Source organism: Trichomonas vaginalis, chromosome VI, assembly GCF_026262505.1.
Source record: "Trichomonas vaginalis G3 chromosome VI, whole genome shotgun sequence".
Classification (NCBI taxonomy): Eukaryota; Parabasalia; order Trichomonadida; family Trichomonadidae; genus Trichomonas; species Trichomonas vaginalis.
Genome location: NC_067208.1, coordinates 3,906,522 through 3,927,998, shown reverse-complemented (window position 1 = coordinate 3,927,998; position 21,477 = coordinate 3,906,522). Strand labels below are relative to the sequence as shown.

Genomic DNA, 21,477 nt, shown 5'->3' with positions numbered 1-21,477 from the left:
TTGTGTTTATTCATTATTGAAATGTATTTTAGCTCAAATCAATATTTTATTAATCAATTGAGATATTTATAATGAAGAACTCAGTATCATGAAGACTTAGTTATAAAATAATCTTAAAAATGGTTGACAATGATTCTCATAGAAGAAAAAAAGTTGAGCAGAGTAATAAATTCAAAACAATGCGATCATTTAAAAATCACAATAATTAGGCCATTGGTGAGGATAGATCAATACATTTCACTTAAATACTAAGTGATTAGTTCTTAAGGTAAGGCTTTGGGGTTAATATGCAAATCAATTTCAAAGATATCCTTATTAATTTGTTAAATCGACACAGTCAATAATAAAAAAGAAGTAATTAGCAATAAATCAGATTCAAACAAGATTTATTAAACATGAAAAAATACCGATAACTAATATAAAAAATCTATAAGAGTTAATACGAATTGAACCATTCATGCTTCAAGCACTGGCTAATCGTAGGGCGTTTTGCAGGATCCTTTGTGAGCATTGTTGAAATTAGATCAATTAATTGACGAGAACAATGAACTTTCTCAAGTAATATCTTATTAAATGGTTGCTGCTTGACATTATCTAAGTAGGTTGTTTGGTTCGGTGCTTTAAATGGTAAAACACCTGTCAAAGCAACATACATGACAACTCCCATGGACCAAACGTCGACCTTTTCTGTGTGGTCGCCTCCGTCAACAACTTCTGGTGACATATATGGCCATGTTCCGAAAACTCCGTGTTCATAATTACATTTTTCTTTATCATGGATTGTCGCTAAATCGAAATCTATAATTTTCATCTTACCATCAAGGCAGAGGACTATGTTTTCTGGCTTGACATCATTGTGGACGATGTGATTCGAGTGTAGATCTTTTAATCCGACAAGAACATTTGGTAATAAGCTCTTAACTAGCGTTTCAGAAAGGCAACCGTGTTTAATTATGTCCATCAAATTGGTTTTTCCGGCTTCCATCACTAAGACATAATTGTCATTTTCCTCAAAAGCAGAATATGTCTGTATGACGCCGGTACTGGAGATAAATGCTTGAGCATTAACCTCTTCTAAGAAGCGATCGAGTGGTTTTACATTTTTCGGAAATTTTTTAAGTACAACGGTGCGCTTTTCCATTTGATCATAACAGATCTCGGTGCTAGAGTTCTGAGAGGATGATAAAATCTTCTGTTGAATGTAGCGTTGCTTTGTCGACATTAAAAAATTATAAAAAATTTTTGGGCCAAAAAAATTGAAACAAATTGTTTGAAAGAATTTTATAACGGAACATTAACCCCTTTGTCCTGTGTTATTTTATAGATGGTTATTTCCCATTTAGAAAACAAGATGACAAAAAAAATGACTTTTTGGATACTTTTTGATGATTTTTTATTTGATCTGACTTAAATTCATGTAAATAGTATAATTATACATTGATTGAAAAAATCATTGTTTAATTTGAATGGGTCTGAAAAACAAAATTTTGATTGGAACCGAAATAATTTTGTTCAAATAAATCTTAATATTAATTACATCATTAATATAACAATTATACGAGTTGACAATTTTAGATCTCAAAATTGAAGAGATAAATCACCTCTTATGCATTTTATGTATTTCTTTGTAGTTAACAGAATATTTATATAAAGTGAAGTCATCATCTGTTCCCTGAAAAATTTTAGAACCAATCTCATTATTTCATTGCATTTTCGAATTAATAAACTGTATACATAATAATTTATTAAACGATTTATAAAAAATAATCCACCAAAAATTATTATTGGCCAGCCAATCTTACAGAATTTAATTTTTACAAGATAATTTTAAAGTTTACGAAATTCAAGATATTTTGGCACGATTAGTTCTGATTTATATAATAAATTCCAAATTTCTGATCTCAAATCTATTGGCGAAAAGGAAATTCTCTGTGAATCTTTTCTATCTGACCGTAGTTTATTTTAACATCTGCTCATCGCTTAAAACAGAACTTAATTTGATTCTCGATTTAAAATGAAAATTTTTTTCTAATTTTTATCAGGAATTCTAATATTATGACGAAATATTTACAATTTCGGAAAATTTAAACAGCCAAATAAAATTATTATTTATAAAGATCATTATTCCTTGATATTAATTTTTCTTAAATTTTATTTTTTTATCAACGAAATTTTTTTTATTTGTAAATGGATGAAATTCAAGTTATCAAAGAATCTTTTTTTGCAAACCACCCGAACTGGACAGCTATAGACCTCAGATCCAAAAAAGATGGTAAGTGGCTTACATTTTATAACGCAAAAACCAATAAAAAATATAACGGACCACGATATAAACAACTTAAAACAGCAAGGCGTCAATTATATGTTCATAAAAAGTATGAGGAGAAAAAAGAACCTGCTCCTCCAACAATTTATGATATAAAAATCAATGATAATTATACAAGTTTGCCATGTCGTCCTTTATGTCCATATCTTTTAAAACAAAATGATCCGAGAGAATCACCTGCTATAGATCTACCTGATTTATCTGAATATTCTTATAAAAAATTTAAAGGTCATCCACCTTTAACAACAAGACATAGATATTCAACGCATTTATTCAACAGACTTAGGCAGGAAGAGATTATTCAAAATCTACCGAAATTTAATCCACACCCTCCTGTAAAGAGAGAATTGCCAAAAACTCCATCACTATTTGAGCGATCAATTCAAGGTGATCCCTATGAATATAAATGGAATGATGATACTATTAAAATGGCAAGAGAGATCTCAACTGCGATTAATCCAAGAAGGAAATTCAAATCTCCATAGCGCTATCCTTTTTGGTCAAGAGATCCGTACTTACCGCGCCATCAAAAGCGAATTCTGTTTGTTACGCAACTATCCTTTTAGATTACAAATATTAAATAACTATTTCCATGTTTATTTTATGTTTTTCTTACTTCAATGACTTTTTTGAATAAGTTCCGATGTAGTTATAGGTGTTGTAATAATGCACGAAAGGTTCGAATCGACTTTGACTGTTCGTACCGATAAGAGCGCAAGCGTTATTTGTAGTTTTGATATTCGGAATTAAAATGACCTAAAACATCTATTTTTCCAAAACTAACCAATCAAGAATTTAACAATTATTGATTGTCATACAATCAATGTTTTATGCTGGAATAATGATGTACAAATGTACATAATTTAATATTTCTGATCTGGGCAGCTGTGGCCGTGGATTTTCCTTATCAAAATAATTATTAGAGAGAATTTCTTGATCGAATACTACACCAAATCAAACTATGAAAAGGCATGTGATTTGATCGTATAAAAAGACTAACAAATAGTTGAGAACTATTCAATTATAACAAAATGAACAATCGAACTGTCAAAAAATTGAGAGAGCGAATAATAATATATTTAGATCCAATATCTAATCATTTATTTTAAATTTAGGATTTCTGAATGAAAATAAACTATTGAAAAATATTAACTGATGTTGGAATCATCTTCGGAACCTATCGAATACGATATGAAGATCTATTTTTTAGATTAATTTATGATAGGGCGGATAAAGATGGCTATCTTTTATCTCAAATTATTTTGAGACGATTGAATGATCTACAAAAATTGTAAATATTTGAAATTTAAGCAAGAATAAAAAACAGGTTTTTAGAGTGAATATTCATCCATAAGGAATGGATCGTCAATATGTGTTATCTGCATGGGTTTTTTGAAGTCTACGAACATATAGTCTTGTGGATATAAGAAGAAAGCGTATTCGAGGTCGATATGATCTTCATCTGCTTCTGGTTGTAAATTAAGTTCTGGTTCTGGCTGCAATTCTTTCATTGGTTCTGGAGTCTGTTCTTCTGGTGAGGAAGCAATTTCTATGTCATCTTGGTGAAATTTTCCTGCTTGTCCATTCTTAAAGTGATGAACAATCTCGAGGATTGACTTTCCTGGTTCTGATTCAAGCCAATCGAAACCTTTAGGAACAGATGGGCTGTTAATAAGGGTTTCGATACCGTTAGAATGGGATTTGATGCAAAGAATTGTATTTGGATTGGTCAAAAATGACTCATATTGTTTCCAATTGGCATAAATAAACATGACGAACTTTCTGTTGGAGAAGAGCTTCTCGGCTGAATCAAAGTTTGTGCAATACCAATTAAAAACAGTTGGTTGATTAAGAAGAGGATGGAACCTTTCCCATGATCCCTGAAGGAATGCAAACATACCTTTCCTTGTTCTCCAATCGCATCTAACAGTTCTGATTCCGAATTCTTTTGCGGTCATCTTCACAAGAATAGCTAAGAAATCACGTCTAAGGAGGCGGGAATAACCTTTGAGACATGCCTTAATGTTATCCATGGACTCTAATGGAGCAGAGGATGCGCGTGACATTCGAAAGAAGAGAAGTGATCCACCCTTCTCAAAATAAAATTCAATATGCCTCTCAAATATTTGAGAGGATGATTTTGGTCATCCTTTTTTCATAGGAATTTATCGGTATAATATATTACAACGAACGCCTCATAAGCCATTGTACATGAATATGAAGATCAGAAGCCAATCGAAGTTTGAAGTTTTCTTAGAAAGAAAATTTGGCCAGAAGATGATCAAGAAGAAAACACTTGTCTAAAGAGAAAGAATAAAAGTGTCATTATTTACTTAAAGCAATTATTTAGTTTCATATAATTGTTAGTCATAAGATCGATGAAAATGATGAGATTTGTTCAATTTATGGTAAAAATCTGATTATTATGGGATTTATAGAGTGAATATATATGTATTATCCCTATATATTACTATCTACATATGAAATGTTCACTTTGATATATATTGTGTAAGAAAGATTTTATTGATTAGAGTTTGAATTACCCCTCAATTTGGTTAAAGAAAATTCAAATAAAATTATTAAATACTATAAAATTAATAGTTAGTATATTTTGATGAATTTGCATTCGATGCCCGTGATTATATTTTGCATATGATTTTTCGGTGCTTCTCAAATTATTGGATGCTATTGAATTTTTTTATAATAAATCATCTGATAATTTGCTGAGATAATGAAACCAAATCTTTTTAAATTTATCATGTAAAAATTGATGATTCAAAAGTTATTTTTGAAAATTTACTTTCCAAAAGTATCCATAATTAGTTAGTGGTTAAATATTTTTTATTTCAATTTTTTTATTTTTTCAAAGGATTCATGATTTTATTGAATCAATTATCAAGTGATACTGATGTATATGCTAAATTTTAATTTATTAAATTTTATTTCAAATTTTGAGAAAAACCTACTTTCTCAATCTCAATACTTCACTCATTACTTAAAGATAAATGATTTAGACATCATCTATAATTTGTAATAATTCACTTTTCACTTACTTTTTAGCCATCGAAATTGAAGCAAACCGGTTTTCTATGGGATTGTTGTTTTTCTCAAATTACAAATATCCATCCAAAACATGGATAAATGGTTTTATTATGCTTCCTTCCATACACTAATTCAGATTTTCATTTACTCTTGATCCCATCAACTTCCTCAACATCAGATTTAATTGGTAGATATGAAATATATCTTTGATTGGATTGTTTATCTAATGAAGTGGTCTACCATCCAGCGTTATACTGTAATAGAATAATTCCTGTTACTTATATCCGTGTGCATTCACATCGAAGTATAAAATATAAGTACCACAAAGCCATTTAGCTATTTTCATATATGATGAGATAAGTTCATACAATTTCATACAAATTATGTGTTTATTTCAACTTGAATCAATTTAGTGATTCAATTTCATGAAATAATGAATATAGATACTCTCTTGTTATTTTCTATTGGTTTCCTTTGGTTCTACTAAACGTCTCAAGCTATTATTTTCAATTTAAAATTCATTTTGAATCTAATTTGATTCTCCGACAATTTCATAAAAATATCCTATAATGTATATGTATGCTTATTGAAACTAGGCCGAAGTATATCATAAAAACAATTATGATGAGAATTCATTGTTTGTCAGGGGCTCGCAACTATAAGCGAGAAGAATGTCTCACATTCCTAGAAAAAGACTATTCAAGTATCATATATAAAGCAAAGTAAATTAGTTTTGATTTTGAATCTTTTTCTTGCATTCTTCAAGTTGCCATTGTTTTTAACACAGCACTATTAAATATAATATTGATCAATTAAATTACTATATGCATTCAATGAGTTAAGTTTGATTCTGGATGAAGTGGATGTGTAAAAATCACAAATTACAACTTCATTGTCCAAAACCATATAAGTTCAGTACCTATAGCTCTCTAATGCATTTTCCGTTTTCGTTCGAAGAGGTGGAAGAGATGTGAAAACGGTTTGCAAACTGAAATCATAAAATATTTCATTTCCTTCATCTTGTTCGTTGCTCAACAAAATTGATTATTGTTCAGTCTCAATGAACAAAGAAGGAATTTAGGTGACGGATACGACACCTGCACCAGTTCATCTTTCAAGAATCTGCTTTTTTCATAAATGACATTCCTATTAATCAAGATTATCTAATCACAAAACTGTTTCATCTTAAGCCTACTCCGTTCGCAAGGTTTGCAACTGGAAACTACAAGAAATATAAGTTTTTAGCAAGTTCTCTATTTCCTGTCCAATAATCAGAACAACTTATAATTGATTGAATCTTCTTGATAATTGATGACCATTCCACCGTTAGAACTGAATACCAATATGAAAATTGCAAAATTACATTTCTAATTTTCTTTGTCTTGAAGCAAAAGAGATTAGAACTAGCTTTCTTCAACTGTGTGATAGTTTACATCATAAAAAACCGAAAAATTGCCATGATCTAAACCAAGTTCCAGTTAGTTGAAGAGAAAATGAAAAAAGAAAAATCAAAAAGCCAGTGGCGGGACTCGAACCCGCAACCCCAAGATTAAGAGTCTTATGCTCTATCCGGTTGAGCTACACAGGCTTCACATTTCTTCATCATGAATTTTTAGTAAAAATTCTCTTTATTCAGACTTAATTTTTTTTCGAAATTACGAAATTGGGATTTCTCACAAGGTATTTAAGCTTAGATAGGAATCTATTCGTTTCCATTAGTGTGAGATCATATATCTCAACCTAATTGAAAATATCAAATTATTTTTCAATTTTTAATTCATATTTCTATCTATGGAATTGTCTATCTATATATCAAGTGAATCCATTACCTTTATTCTCAATTTGATGGAAACGTTTTTACCAAAAAATGAGGTTTATAAAGGGAAAAAACTTATAATTTAAAAAAGAATCCAGAATAGTAATAAGTTTAGTTACGCTCACCACGGATGCGCTGAGCAAGTTGAACATCACGTTCCATAATTGTAACACGGTTAGCATGGATAGCGCAAAGGTTTGTGTCTTCGAAGAGGCCGACAAGGTAAGCTTCAGAAGCTTCCTGGAGGGCAGCGATAGCAGAGGACTGGAAACGAAGATCACCACGGAAGCCAGAAGCGATTTCTCTGACGAGACGCTGGAATGGGAGCTTACGGATAAGGAGATCTGTGGACTTCTGGTACTTACGGATTTCACGAAGAGCGACTGTACCTGGGCGGAAACGGTGCTGCTTCTTAGCGCCCTGGGAATCGATTGTTGGTGTTGACTTACGAGCGGCCTTGGCACCGAGGGACTTACGTGGGGTCTTGCCACCTGTGGACTTTCTAGCTGTCTGTTTTGTACGAGCCATTATAAAATTAATGGCAATTCCATTCAGTACTTTATTCCCCGCCAAAAATAGACCATATGTCATAATAAACTTAATAAAATTCAATAAACTATGAAAATGCGGTTTACAAAATTTGGTGGTCTAATTTGTCATAGCGCCATTTTTGGCGGGGAATGCGATTTGACATTCTATCGTCTGAACTTCATTAGTTATAATGTCCGGCCGTGGTAAAGGTGGTAAGGGTCTTGGTAAGGGTGGTGCTAAACGCCATCGTAAGGTTATGCGTGAGAACATTCAGGGTATCACAAAGCCAGCTATCCGTCGTCTTGCTCGTCGTGGTGGTGTCAAGCGTATCTCCGGTGATATCTACGAAGAAGTCCGTGGCGTCCTTCGTCACTTCCTTGAGAACGTTATCCGTGACTCTGTTACATATACAGAACACGCTCGTCGTAAAACAGTTACAGCTATGGATGTCGTCTATGCTCTCAAGCGCCAGGGCAAGACACTCTACGGTTTCTAAATAAATGTTACCATTGTTTTACATCTTATTTATTTAAATACCTTTTTTTCATACCTTAAGTTCAAAATTTGATAATATTCTAACTAAGAATAAAGATCTGTTTTAAAAGATTAGAACCGTAACAAATGGGAAATGATCCTGATTAACCAGAGCACAGAATTACTATTCAGATGAAATTAACTGAAAAATGAAATTGCAAATTCATTAAAAGATTTAAAATCTTTCTAAAGTATATTGAAGTATCGTTCAAATAATATCGAACTCTGTATTCTTTTTAGGGGTATTACGTTAAAAATAACATCTAAGATCGATTCTAATTTTACATGTAAAATTTATTTGGTAAATGTGAGAGAATCTGATCTACTACACAATCTTATTGTTATGACGGCGGTGATGAGTTAAAAAGAAATTGTAATTTGAAATGGAAAAAATACTGAATTAAATGAACAAATCTATCAACTATTCTATCACCCAATAGTAGTGGAGTATATAGCTCCTATTGATATAGTTTAAATCTGACCACTTCTGAAAATTTGCAATAGACTACACTAAAAAAATATCGGGCTAAGTGGGAATTAGGTTTATAACAGAACAGCCTAAAAGCTATAAATTTGATTTTCTTTCAGTTGTAAGTGAAGATTGAGAGTTAATATAAATTCATTAATCATAGATCATAACAATTGAATATTTAAAGTTAGATTATTTATATTTGATTAAAATAATAGTATTTTACTGATTTTTAATAAATTAAAATTGTTTAAATACCGAGTTATAAAGATTCAAATAATAAAACCGTCAAAAAAATTCGAAAAATACATTTTTATAATAAATTCATTTGTATTTTGTTCTGATATTTTGATTTTTCGAATTTTTTTGGAAAAATCAAAGATCGAGAAATGCATCCATTTTGCTTTCTGAGGGCTATGTTAGTGCTCTGCATGCCAACTTCATCGAATTACAGCACAATATGATTATACTTACAATTTAGCTATTTTCAAAGGAATTATCTAAACAAATTCTACTTAACAGTAGATGGAAATACATATTCTTATTGTTTTATATTCAGAATGAAAACTTTATAATATATGTTTCTTAAAATCCTATCAAATCTCGAAATACTTCTTCTCTACGAATGATACATAAACTTTATTTTATGATACTCTAGCATACTTATTAGATATTCGATCTCATTTTCGTAATATTCGAGATATTTGACATAAAAAGAGTTTCGGTAGTATTCGATAAAGAATTACATTTACCTATAATGTAATCTCGATAAATTTTTACTCATTTCTTTCATTCCTTTGTTTGAAAATTTGATTGTATAGAGATTGACTTTTGAATAAACATTACTACTGATAATAGTCATAAATCGCATGAGCAATCTGTTTATTACATTTAAACCTTTGCTTTACTGAGACAAATTTGCCATATCATAAAATCCTGAAAATGAACGTTTGAAAATAAAATTTCAATGGAAAATCGAGAGCTGGAGAATTTGCACAACATCATTGCGCATGATGGTCGCGTGGAGATGGTCCGGCTTAACAGAGACACGGGCGAGCAGTTCGCGTCAACTGGACAAGATTTTCTAATAAATTTGTGGTCAATTGGGTCAAATAAACCCAAAAACACATTAGGACCATTCAAAATAAAAATAACGGCAATGGAATTCTCTCATAAAGATAATTTACTTTTGTGCGGAAACACAGAAGGAACGGTGATGATTTTCGATATAAAAGATTCTAGGTGTGTAAATCAGTGGATTGCACATAAATCATCTGTCACTGCTTTATGTGCTCATCCAACTAATCATTCCATCGTACTTTCAGGTGGCGCAGATGGTAAATTACTGCTATTATCAACTCAAATGAGAAGACCATTACAGATGTTCAGTGCGCATAAGGGCACTATCAACCATATAGCTATATCATCAGACGGTCGTTACGCTGCAACTGCTGGTAATGACAGAACAGTTAAAGTTTTTGATTTAACTTCTACAAGACAAGTAGCCAAGTTCGATTGTTTCCAAGATGCTGTTCTTACTGTTGAATTCCATGCAACAAGGCAACTTATTGCTGCAGGAAGCGCTGATAAATCTATTCATTTCTTCGATACTCAAAAATGTGAAGAGATAAAGGCAGATGAAATACCATTAGATTCATCATCTATTGAAATTATTCGCTTCCAATCTGAAGATGGACTCATATTTGCAGCATCAAAAGATTATTTAAAAACTGCTACTTGGGAACCGGTTAAACTACACGATTACATGCCATTAGGCTTCGACAAGATAGATGACATCGCAATAAACAACGTTACAATGACTATTGCTTCTTCTTCCGGAGATAGAATTCTTATAGACAGATTAAGAAAAGATTCGTTCAAACCATACATATTTGCCAATGTGGGAGTTCATGCAATTGGCAAAGGCGAGATTGAAAGATCGGTTCAAGTTAAAACACCTCGATTACTTGATTTAGACGAAATAAGACCTTCTTCTGTAGAAAGATCACGAAAAACGTCAACAGCATCGTCTTCGCGCTCTAATTCAACGTCAACAACTATTTCTTCAAATACGACTTTAAAACCAGAAGAAACTGGAATATTTCACTTTAATATCTCCACGAAAAAGAAGAAACCAAAAAACAAAACATTCGAACTATACAAGGAAGGTCGCAGTGACTCCATGCAGTTTCTTACGAACAAATACAGCAAATTATGTTCTATTAACGATATGATTACAATGTCAGGTCTTGATGATACTCTACAGAAGATCATAGATAGTAGAGAAGATTTAGCAGCTGATTTACTTGGCATTATTCGCTTAAAAGTTGATTGTTTAAATATTAAGTCAGCTCCTGTTGTTATTCGAATAGCAGCACTTGCTTTTATAGAGGATGCTGAAATAGCTGTTTCTACAGTAGAAGTGATTTTGCAAATGTTCGGAGCTCAATTTTTGGATGATGAGGAAAAAGGAGATGAATATAAAGAAATGGTTGGTGCTTTGGCATCAATAAAACCAATGCTAACTAAGGTCAAGAATTCCAATGAAGAATATGCTGAAACTGCCCGACAAATTTTGAATGAATATTCAGCTTTGTTTGTTTAATAAAAATATTATTGTTATTTTGTATTTCATGACTAAATTATCACAATTTTAATGAAGTTTTACATAAATGTTGTAATGCGACGTTTTTTCAATAATCAACAAACAATAATTTCTAGTTTCATTTAAAGAACAGCATACAAAGGCCAATCAAAAGCAGTACATATATACAGAACTGCCATTTCAGCTATTTTTGAAATTTAACGTCTTGAATTAACAATATTTTTAAAATTTAATAGCGCAAATAATTATAAAATAAGCTTTAAGAAGTATTTTAATCATCTTTTCTCAAAAATTTACTTTTTATTCAAAACAGATCTTTTGAGAATGACATAAATTGTAAATAATTGAGAAATATTAAGGATGTCAATTTGGAAGAAAAGTGAGAAAATTCCTAAAATGCTAAAAATGAATTTTCCAAACGTACTTTTTTATCTCATTTTTTTGATTTTGAAAAAAATTTGGAGAGAAGAACTCTTCGTTTTTGAATTTTGTCACGATGGTTTTAAAGTATATTAGACACATGTATTGATATTACTATTTTTGTATATTTTGAGAGAAAATCCCTAAAAAGTGAGAAAATCTGAGACGGTTTGAGAAAATATATAAACTATTGAAAATTTGAATTAAACTTCTAATTTGGAAAAAAGAAATTTGGAAAGAAGAAAATTCAAAAATCGAGATTTAGACTCAGTATCAAATGGAGAACAAAATGTTTCTTCATATGAAGGAAAAAATTTTCTTGAGAAGAAATAGAGTTTTTAAAATTTTATTGTATGTAATGAAATAAACAAATATTAAAATTATTTTTTGATAACAAGAAAATTCCCAACAGAAAATATTTGAGACAAAGAAAAAAAGAAAATTGAAAAATATTACTCTCCTTTATATTTCATAAGATTTTCAATTTATTTTCATAAAATTGACAATTTTATACGTTTAGATGAAAATAAGTGATTTTGCTTGAAATAAAAATTATTGTTTGTTTACAGCTATCAAATAGATTTTTGCTATTTTGATTAAAATTTGTTAATCAAATTAAAAATTTTTTTCTAAATATCTTAAATATCTGGATCACTCACTGATACAATGAATTAAACGATAAAAATAATACAAACTCAACTAAGTTTCCTGTCTTTCAACCAAAAAATATTATGCAATTTAAATTAAATTGTTTATTCAAAGATAAAACAAAGATAAAGTAATTATAATTATCATATACTTTATGAATAACTCTCTAATTGGATAAGATTTTCGTACAAATATTTTTATTAATATCGATAAGAATATGTTTACCTACTATCACCATATGTCGATAAACGAGAGTAGAGTGATTTTTATCATCGAAACTTTTTAAAAGCTGTAAGCAGGAAGTAATAATCTTGTTTTTTCTGAGTTAGTTGTAGAACTATTGATGCCCGAGTTATCATTGTGATGCAGAAGGATATCAATGTACTGACTGAAGGATATGAATTGAATTGAATTGAATTTTATTGAATTTCAATTTGATCAAAATTTGTTGAAATGATATGAATGTGTCAACTTCTGTATCATTCTCCTTCACTCCTTCCTTATTCTTTCGAGAACGAAGCTAGCTCAGCTTTCGCTGAGCGAATTGACACTTTTCATGCCCTAAACGTACATACTCTCAAATTTATCGAAAAAATTAATACCACCTAAACTAGTATATTCTTATTTTAAATATGATATTATCCTTATATTCCACACTAAAATTCATTTAAATCAACTTTTTAAAAAAGTTCGAATCCTGCGCGTCTCACTTTTTAAATTTTCCAAATGGAAAATTATATTCTCCTAAAGTGAAAACAATTTTCCAAATTGACTTCCTTAGAAATATAATTATATCTTGTGATGTTAAAACAATTTAAAGTTCCATTTTTTATTGAGTGGCAGAATTTTCTTTTTCTTCATAAAAACAATTGTATAATATCGCACATTAAAAATAAATATAAAAATAATATATTAAATTTGAGAAATCCTCTCAATTTTGATGAACTATCAACATAATGTAGTCGCTGAAGAATTCATTGCGACACATATCTACAATAAGATTTTGATAATTTATTTTAAATTTAATTTTGGAAAAATTAAATTAATTAAAACAATCAAATAAATACAGTCGTTTTTTTGAAATTATTTTGTGCGAACTTGAAATAATGTCTCTTTGAACGGACATAATTACAATAAAATAGAAATAACTAGTTAAAGAAAGATATTATTTAATTTGAATGGTAATATTGACAATTATGCTCTCAGATTATACTGTAATCGATTCATTGGAATTGAAATCAAATGCAATTCCAAGCTGCGTGCTCATTGGAATGTTTGCAAGCACAAACAATTCATGACATGGAGGAAGAATCGGTTTTTCAGGAATTTCCTGAATGTTCTTTTTCTCTTTCTTCTTTTCCCTTTCAGACTTCTTGATATACTCATCCTTCAGCAAAGTCCTGAGGAATGGGTCTGTTTCATCCTTTCTGGAGAGAAGGCAGCTTCTGTTTCTTACGCCACTTGGTGTTCTTCCTGGATAGGGTTGTTAGATTCCCGACGATAGGTGTCTTGGAAGATTTGCCTGGTGTCATCATAGTGTCTTTAAATCAAAAATTTTATTTTGGAGTTAGTTTTATTGATTTTTCAATAAAAAACATTTCTAAAACAAGAAAATAAAACGATAAAATATTTATATTTTATATAAGGATCTTATATATTTAAAATAAATATCATTTTATTTTTTTCATTGGTGTCTGTCAAACCATAATACACTATTCAAAAATTCAATGTGTCTTGCGGTTTCAAAAGACACCTTCAAATTGAACGATAGCACAGACACTATTGAATTTTACCCATTGTATTTAGTTTTTACCCTTTTTATTTTTAAGAATTAATGACTGAAACAGCCGTTTTGCTTAAAGTTCATTCAGAGAAAAACAATTCTTCTTCTTCAATCTATTGGCGCATTTATTTCTACACGCCAATAAGGAAGGGAAAATTATAAGACACCATGGTGTCTTCAAAACGCTAATTTTTGATATTTTTAACAACCCTATTCCTGGAAGATGTTGGGCAATTTTTGTCCATTGTTTTCCATATTTCTTGAGATATTGGATGATATGTTGGTCTTCAACCTCCGTCCACTCAGAATTATTAGCATTTGGAGAGATATAATGATTCCATCTGTCACGGCATTGTCTTGGTGTCCTTTGTGGGATTCTTGTGGCAACTTCATACCAATTGTTTGTACCAAGCTTTCTTACAAGATACTTGAGCTTCCTGTCCTCCTCTTCTGTGAATCTATATCTATGGATTTTCTCGTATGGCATCTTCTTTTCGGTTCCGTACATTAAACTGAATCTATAATTGTGAAAAACGATATGAGAATTTTGAATATGTAATCAAAAGACTCAAAATTATTTTTATTTTCAATGGGATTTTTTCAGTTGTATTCAATCTTCACAAAAATCGGGAAACATAAGTGTAGTATCGGCTTTACCTAATTTATACATCATTGATAAATTAATTAAACTATAATGGAGCAATCGTAATTGCACGTTAATGGATTTCATTCGTTATTTTTTGTATGATGATTCAAAATTATATTTTATATTTTGTATGGTTTGAGTTCAAACTCATTACAAGTTAAATTATGAACCACAAGAATAAAGTAAGTACTGATTGTTTAATCGATTTTTTTTCTCAAAAGATTCGGAAAAACTTTAATATTTAATATCACATATTCTTGTTGCATGTTGTAGTTACAATTTATTATCATTCAATTACTTGATAACAAAAATCTAACATTGATGAAATTTGAAAAGGATTTTTTATTCAATGAATGATATTATGTAAAAATTTGATAGTGGTGATAGTAAATTAGGTATGGTTAATCTTTATCTCAAAAGTAAAGCTCAATTAAAAATCTGTCATGAAAATTGTAATGAATAAACCAGGTTGTGTCAATACAAAACTCGATTGCATATTGATATTTAAATTATATTTCATAATTTTCAAATTTTTCAATTTTTTAAGTCCACGTCTGAATCTCCCTCGAAATAATAGATTTTCTGAAACCTTATACATGTTCAAACTAAAAATGGTTAATCAAAATAATTATCTATTCCCTCAAATCGAACTACCATTTTTTAATGTTTTTTATATAAATACATTTTCCATCAACATTGATATTAATAATTCATTCAATTTTCATTCGTTTTATATCGATTTTGAAGAAATCTTGAAATTTACTAAAGCAATTAGTTCGTGACTTTTGATTAATGATGATATCGTCATGAATACCAAATATCATGAAAAAAGTAATATAACCATAAGATTATTCTATTTGGCCTCAAGATTTCAAGTTGTGTCACTTTATTACTCTGATTTTTTTGAGAAAATGAATATTGCTCTAGACAGAGTTTAGGAATGTTAATTCATCATTTGTTTGCAAATATCATAACCGATTGTTTTCAAGAGATTAAGAGTTCAGTTTGAAATTTTTTATGTTTGAAGGAGCACAAGAATATATAAATGTATATATTTATTTTTTTCGAATTAATCTCATGTGCTCTGTTTGTGAAGCTTTTTCAAATCAAATTAATGACATTTCATTTTATTTTTAAATAAAAAGGACATTGAGGACAATAATCATATTTGAAACAACAGCTATTCAAAAAGGGTATCACCTGGCTTTCAAATTGTTTACAATATTGAAAAAATTGAAACTATTGATTTCAATTTTTTGCTATTTAAAAAGTTTTTTCATGTTCATCATTAATGAAATAAAAAACAATTTTACGAATGAATCATAGAAGAAGTTCATTAACAGATTAAGAAGTTATATAACGTGTTGTAAATATCACAAAAACTCTTTTCAATTTTTGTTCAAAATTCATATCACTTATTCACAATTTTGATAACATTTAAAATCAAAATAATGATATTTTTGCTTGTAACATATACACATCAATATTATCACGGAATAAAATTATTGAATTGTTCGATGACGATATGAAATTAGTACCAATTCATCGTGAAAATATGTAAATAAGATAAATTATCAATAAATGCAAATAAATTGTAAACATCACAATTAACATACAATTATTTTTTTGAATTCAAACTGAAAGTTTACTTTCCTCACTTCTTTAATTTCTATCCATTTTAATACATACAGTTTAATATTTTCGTTTATTCGTTTCAAATTTTATTCAAACCATAAATGAATTTAGCTTCGTTTTATTAACTTCTAGAGTAATTCACTAGATCAATTGTTTTCCCACCGGATGTATGAATTTACGTTTCAGATATAAAAACCAATTTCTACTCAAACCTTCAACCTCTTTACAAAAAATCTTCTCAATTTTCATGACATATCCGCGTTTTTTTACAATAAAGAATTTTTCCTAAGTAAGATATGACAAGGATACCGAGTATTTTCGAGCTTCAGCTTCCTTCTAATACAATCTCCCTCTTCAACGGAATCAATTCCCATCAACCGGTTTCAATCAAAGCCCCAGAAGAAAAATCATATAACCTAAAAGGATTGTGGTCGCCGAAAGAAGATGAAAATCTTAAAAAGGCAATCTCTACTAAAAGAGGACCAATATCATGGGACGAAATTGCTAAATTTGTTCCTGGTAGATCTCCAAAACAGTGTCGTGAAAGATGGACATATAGATTATGCCCAAATGTGAACAAAGCACCTTTTGAAAGATGGGAAGATGAATTTATAATAATTGAGCGAGAAAAAATAGGAAATCGCTGGACAGAGATTGCCGCAAAGCTTCCAGGAAGAACAAGTTGTGCTATAAAAAATAGATGGTATACTGTTCTAAAGAATAGAATCAGTAATGGGTATTTTTCAACATTCAATTACTTGCAACCTCAGAATATAAATCAAACTTGCGCTCCACAAACCACACAATACCATATTTGATTCTGACGCGTTCTTTATCTTATGCTTTGTTTTGTTTTTAATTTCATAACTAAATAAATACAAAATATTTATAAATTTGCAAATTTGACTATATTATTCGAATTCATCATTGATATGTTTACATATTTTAATACATAAACATAGGTATTTTCAAATTCTTATTCTACGCTTCATCTTTCATTTAAGAATGCCATTAAAATCAAAAGAAGAGGTATCTAAACAATGCGAAAATCAATATTTTTGTTGTAAAATTATCTGATATTACCAATTTGAAATCCAAGGATTAGAAATATTCAAGTCATTAATAATAATGCATTTATTTTTCTATTTCATTTTAATGAATGACTTCAAGGAAGGTTTATCGGGCTTAAAACTCATCAATTACTTTTCTTTTAAGAGTTTATGATCATCATATTCTTTTTATTCAATCATATATATAATTTCACATAATACAGATTAGGTTGTAAGAATGTAAATTTATCTGATGACGTTTGTTGTTGTTTAAAACGATTTCATTATATATATGAGTTATGAATTGAACAAATTTCTAAACTCATATATGCTAAACATACTTCATCTGAAATTAAGACTAAAAGTTATGTGGTGCAACTAAATATGGCATACTCAAACTTAAATCATTCGAAATTTATATATTTTTAGTGTTCAAATTGGTTATAATTTGAGTTTCAATATAAATTAGTGCTCTTATCATACTTATTATGTTAATTTCTGTTTCTATCAGTGAGCTGTTCAAAATTCAAAAAATTTACTGAGAGATTGCAAGTTAAGCCTATATCATTATGGGAAAAGATTACAGCTGAAATGTTTTCGTACATCTAAGGAATTTTGACTACAAATAAATCAGATGTTGTTTGAACATTTGTAATTCATTGTTGGCTGTTAGATAAACATCCTCTTACGATATTACACAATGGATACATTTGTCAATATGTTTGCATGCCTTAATTTTTCATCTTATCACTGATTTATTCTGAAAAACAAAAATTAGCAGAGGTTAAATAATTATTACCAGTGAATTGGTTATTATTCTAAATTATACATGGCACGATGGGCGCTACTTTTTTGGCGCCAGCGGCGCCGCCCGCGCCTCCGGTGGCTCCCACTGGTGGGGAGGAGACGATAGAAAAGATATAAATTTTACTAAAAAAATTGAATTTTGGAAATTCTTTTGATTTTTTTGAATGATTTACGAAGAGATTGAACACATTTTGTACTATGAAATATCGTTATTAATAAATTTACTTCTTAAACATCTATTAAAATCGCAATTTTGAATATTTTTATGATTTTTTTGACCCGATCACTTGCGCCCGCGCCCACTGGGAGGGGCGCTTGTAAAGTATTCAAAAATCAATGTAAACATTTCAATTTTTGCTCCCACCTCCCATTGGGAGGGGGGCATATATCTTGTAGCGTTCAAGTTCAAGTGATGAAAGTGCATAAGAAAGCTCCTTAATCATACCGATAGAAACAGCATTAGGGGCGCCAAATGGCGCTCGGTGATGTTTCCCATAAAAGCTTAATTTCAGGTATCCATAATCATAACCTGTCAGACGCAATAATTCATTAGCACACAATCATCGTTTCTCAATCAAGAAACGAAACGCACGATTGATTATGCTGGCCATTAAATTTTCATATCAAATAATTTACTACTTCAAGAAAAATTAAAGACTATCATCAACCAAAGCTTAAAATTCTCAGTGTTTACAACTCTCATACTTCGAATATGCATATTTCCAAAATAGCATGAAAATTTTTTTCATTTGGGCTCATTTTCTTTTGTTCTATTAACTAATACATGCAGTACAAGCTTGTTATACGTATACTTAATAAGTAAGGTCTTAAGGGAAATAATAAAAAACAATTTTGCTATTAATTATATTAAACAATATTTATTTGTAATTTCGTGATAATTATATTTCTTATTACAAAGTAAAGGTATTTGATATAATGTTTGCCTTACAAAAATGTTTCCTTTGTCTTGCCACCATAGGTATTCTATTTTGTCACTTTTTGCGCCCGCCGTGCCATGTATATTCTAAATACACATGCACCATTAAAATGTACTTTAGCGGGGTTGCAAATTCCAGATAAAATTTAGCAAATCGATCAATATTGAAAAATTTGACATGTCCAAAATCATGTAACCAAAAATTTTGTATCGAGCAAATTATCGTTCTTATTTTCATCGTTATTTAGATATTTATTCTATAATAATATTTATTAGTTCAATAACCCTCTAATCATTGTAAATTGTACTGAAAATTTTTAACAAGTAATTGAAATTTTGAATAATTCTTTTGGAAAACATTATCTCGGAGAGGCCTTAAGATTAATACACTAACATATATAAAAATCAAAACCTCTTCCTTTCAATCCAGTTTTTCAATGGATTACAAAATAAAATTGAGTAAAATACATGAAGTTCAATCCGCTCAAGTGAATGATTTCATATCAGAAAACATCGTATTGAGTTTTATCATTTATATTTTATTTCCTCAGAATTTAATTTCTCATTTAATATTGATTAATAAAGTATATAAATCCGAAATACGATGATAAATTTGATTGTGATTGAGCCAAACCGCAATCAGATATTCAATATTTTTGTATACGGACTTTTTTCTTTACAGCCCATGGATAACATCTTAGTGTTTATATCCAAGTATTTTTTTTTATAATGTACAAAATTTTGAAAGGTCTTTATGAAAACCATCAGTTTTATGTGCTTGATATCTGACTACCTCGGGCGGAAGGGGTATACAGTCTTAGAAATTATTGATCAATCAGTGCATCGAACAATTTATAAAGCCAGGCATAACAAGACAGGAGCAATCGTCGTAATTAAAGTTTTACCAAACTCAAACAATTCGCACCGTAGAAACGTATACGATCATGCCCATGAAATCCAAATTATGAAAATGCTCGATCATCCTCTTACCGTGGACTTTTATGATGCTTTTTCAGATGACGAAAGAACTTATATTGTAATGGAGTATCTTCCACGCGGAAGTCTCTTCGAATACATACTCCAGAATGGAAAGCTCTCAGAACAAATCTCGAATAACATATTTACCCAACTAATATCTGCCATTGATTACTTACATAACGAACTTCATATAGTCCATCGAGACATTAAGGCGGAAAACGTCCTTTTAGACCAAAACTTCAATGTTCGTCTGATTGATTTTGGCTTAGCCGGCCGAATTTCTAAGATTTTCCCTAAGCTTGATTTCTCTTGTGGTTCGATAGGATACATGGCTCCAGAGATCTTTTCAGGCCATGGTTATGATGAACAAGTCGACATTTGGAGCACAGGCGTCCTTTTATTTGCCCTTCTCACAGGATATCTTCCATTTTCGGGCCAAAACTCGTCCGATATTAAGCATAATATTCTCCATCAGAATATTGAGTTCCCAGATTATCTTTCCAAAGATGCCAAAAATTTACTTTCGAAAATGCTCGAAAGGAACCCAACAAAGAGGATTTCGATCCAAGGAATTAAGCAGCATAGCTGGTTCTCCTTCAACCAGTACAACGCCATCTCAGATTTCACTCATCGCATTGGACATATTAATTCCATCATTTTGAAGCCAGATCAGCTCATTCTAGCCGATATAGAAGCGCTCGGGATAAAGACAGAGAATCTCGGAACATCTCTCTTTATGAAAGATTGCACAGAAGCAACTACAGCGTTCAAGATAATTAGGAGACAAAGAATTGACTCAGAAATGTTATATTAGCACAGCCAAATTTTTTTTTGTTTTTATTGGCTGTGGATTTATATTTTATTCATGTATAAATCTATTTGTTTATATCCCTCTGTCTTTTTGAATATTTCCCGAATAAAATGCATATACATTCTATCTAAATACACATAATACTATTAAATTAATTAATAACAAAAGGATTGAGAAGATATCCAATATCATGATTGAATAATCATTATCGTTGGGTCTCAAATTCTTAGAAATCCAATGTTTCACAGGATTAAATTTAATATCTCCCAAAACAAACCCTTCAAAACATAATATTATTTGAGAAATTTTATTAATTTATGAATCTAATATTCATTTACCAAAAATTTAAGATTTATTCGTTCTGGATTGCATAGTTCAATACAACAAACTTTATAGATTTGATCAATTATATTTTGAAAAAATAACAATATGGCAAATTA

General features: G+C 30.1%; 9 protein-coding genes and 1 non-coding gene across 10 annotated transcripts; 6 read left to right on the top strand and 4 right to left on the bottom strand.

Moving 5' to 3' along the window:
- Window positions 1-137: 137 nt before the first annotated feature.
- Window positions 138-1,244, bottom strand: TVAGG3_0801380 (protein serine/threonine kinase protein; the record flags this gene model as incomplete). Its single annotated transcript, XM_001310298.1, has 1 exon — window positions 437-1,222. The coding sequence occupies one exon, from the start codon at window positions 1,220-1,222 to the stop codon at window positions 437-439; it is 786 nt and encodes a 261-aa protein (XP_001310299.1).
- A 943-nt stretch (window positions 1,245-2,187) lies between these two features.
- TVAGG3_0801370 (uncharacterized protein) lies at window positions 2,188-3,269 on the top strand (the record flags this gene model as incomplete). The annotated part of the gene is made up of 1 exon (XM_001310297.1): window positions 2,188-2,811. One exon carries the CDS (start codon window positions 2,188-2,190, stop codon window positions 2,809-2,811), a length of 624 nt encoding a protein of 207 aa, XP_001310298.1.
- Window positions 3,270-3,389: 120 nt separating this feature from the next.
- TVAGG3_0801360 (uncharacterized protein) lies at window positions 3,390-4,409 on the bottom strand (the record flags this gene model as incomplete). The annotated part of the gene is made up of 1 exon (XM_001310296.1): window positions 3,658-4,392. One exon carries the CDS (start codon window positions 4,390-4,392, stop codon window positions 3,658-3,660), a length of 735 nt encoding a protein of 244 aa, XP_001310297.1.
- Window positions 4,410-6,882: 2,473 nt separating this feature from the next.
- TVAGG3_0801350 lies at window positions 6,883-6,956 on the bottom strand. Its single transcript has one exon. It is a non-coding gene; the product is annotated as a tRNA-Lys (tRNA).
- A 312-nt stretch (window positions 6,957-7,268) lies between these two features.
- TVAGG3_0801340 (histone H3/CENP-A) lies at window positions 7,269-7,712 on the bottom strand (the record flags this gene model as incomplete). The annotated part of the gene is made up of 1 exon (XM_001310295.2): window positions 7,296-7,712. The coding sequence occupies one exon, from the start codon at window positions 7,710-7,712 to the stop codon at window positions 7,296-7,298; it is 417 nt and encodes a 138-aa protein (XP_001310296.1).
- Window positions 7,713-7,865: 153 nt separating this feature from the next.
- TVAGG3_0801330 (histone H4-2) lies at window positions 7,866-8,350 on the top strand (the record flags this gene model as incomplete). The annotated part of the gene is made up of 1 exon (XM_051247352.1): window positions 7,906-8,211. One exon carries the CDS (start codon window positions 7,906-7,908, stop codon window positions 8,209-8,211), a length of 306 nt encoding a protein of 101 aa, XP_051082827.1.
- A 1,333-nt stretch (window positions 8,351-9,683) lies between these two features.
- Window positions 9,684-11,353, top strand: TVAGG3_0801320 (microtubule severing; the record flags this gene model as incomplete). The annotated part of the gene is made up of 1 exon (XM_001310293.1): window positions 9,686-11,323. The coding sequence occupies one exon, from the start codon at window positions 9,686-9,688 to the stop codon at window positions 11,321-11,323; it is 1,638 nt and encodes a 545-aa protein (XP_001310294.1).
- A 3,098-nt stretch (window positions 11,354-14,451) lies between these two features.
- On the top strand, window positions 14,452-14,685 carry TVAGG3_0801310 (uncharacterized protein; the record flags this gene model as incomplete). Its single annotated transcript, XM_001310292.1, has 1 exon — window positions 14,452-14,685. The coding sequence occupies one exon, from the start codon at window positions 14,452-14,454 to the stop codon at window positions 14,683-14,685; it is 234 nt and encodes a 77-aa protein (XP_001310293.1).
- Window positions 14,686-16,751: 2,066 nt separating this feature from the next.
- TVAGG3_0801300 (RNA polymerase II transcription regulator recruiting protein) lies at window positions 16,752-17,273 on the top strand (the record flags this gene model as incomplete). The annotated part of the gene is made up of 1 exon (XM_001310291.1): window positions 16,752-17,273. The coding sequence occupies one exon, from the start codon at window positions 16,752-16,754 to the stop codon at window positions 17,271-17,273; it is 522 nt and encodes a 173-aa protein (XP_001310292.1).
- Window positions 17,274-19,989: 2,716 nt separating this feature from the next.
- TVAGG3_0801290 (protein serine/threonine kinase protein) lies at window positions 19,990-21,429 on the top strand (the record flags this gene model as incomplete). The annotated part of the gene is made up of 1 exon (XM_001310290.2): window positions 20,021-21,040. The coding sequence occupies one exon, from the start codon at window positions 20,021-20,023 to the stop codon at window positions 21,038-21,040; it is 1,020 nt and encodes a 339-aa protein (XP_001310291.1).
- Window positions 21,430-21,477: the final 48 nt, after the last annotated feature.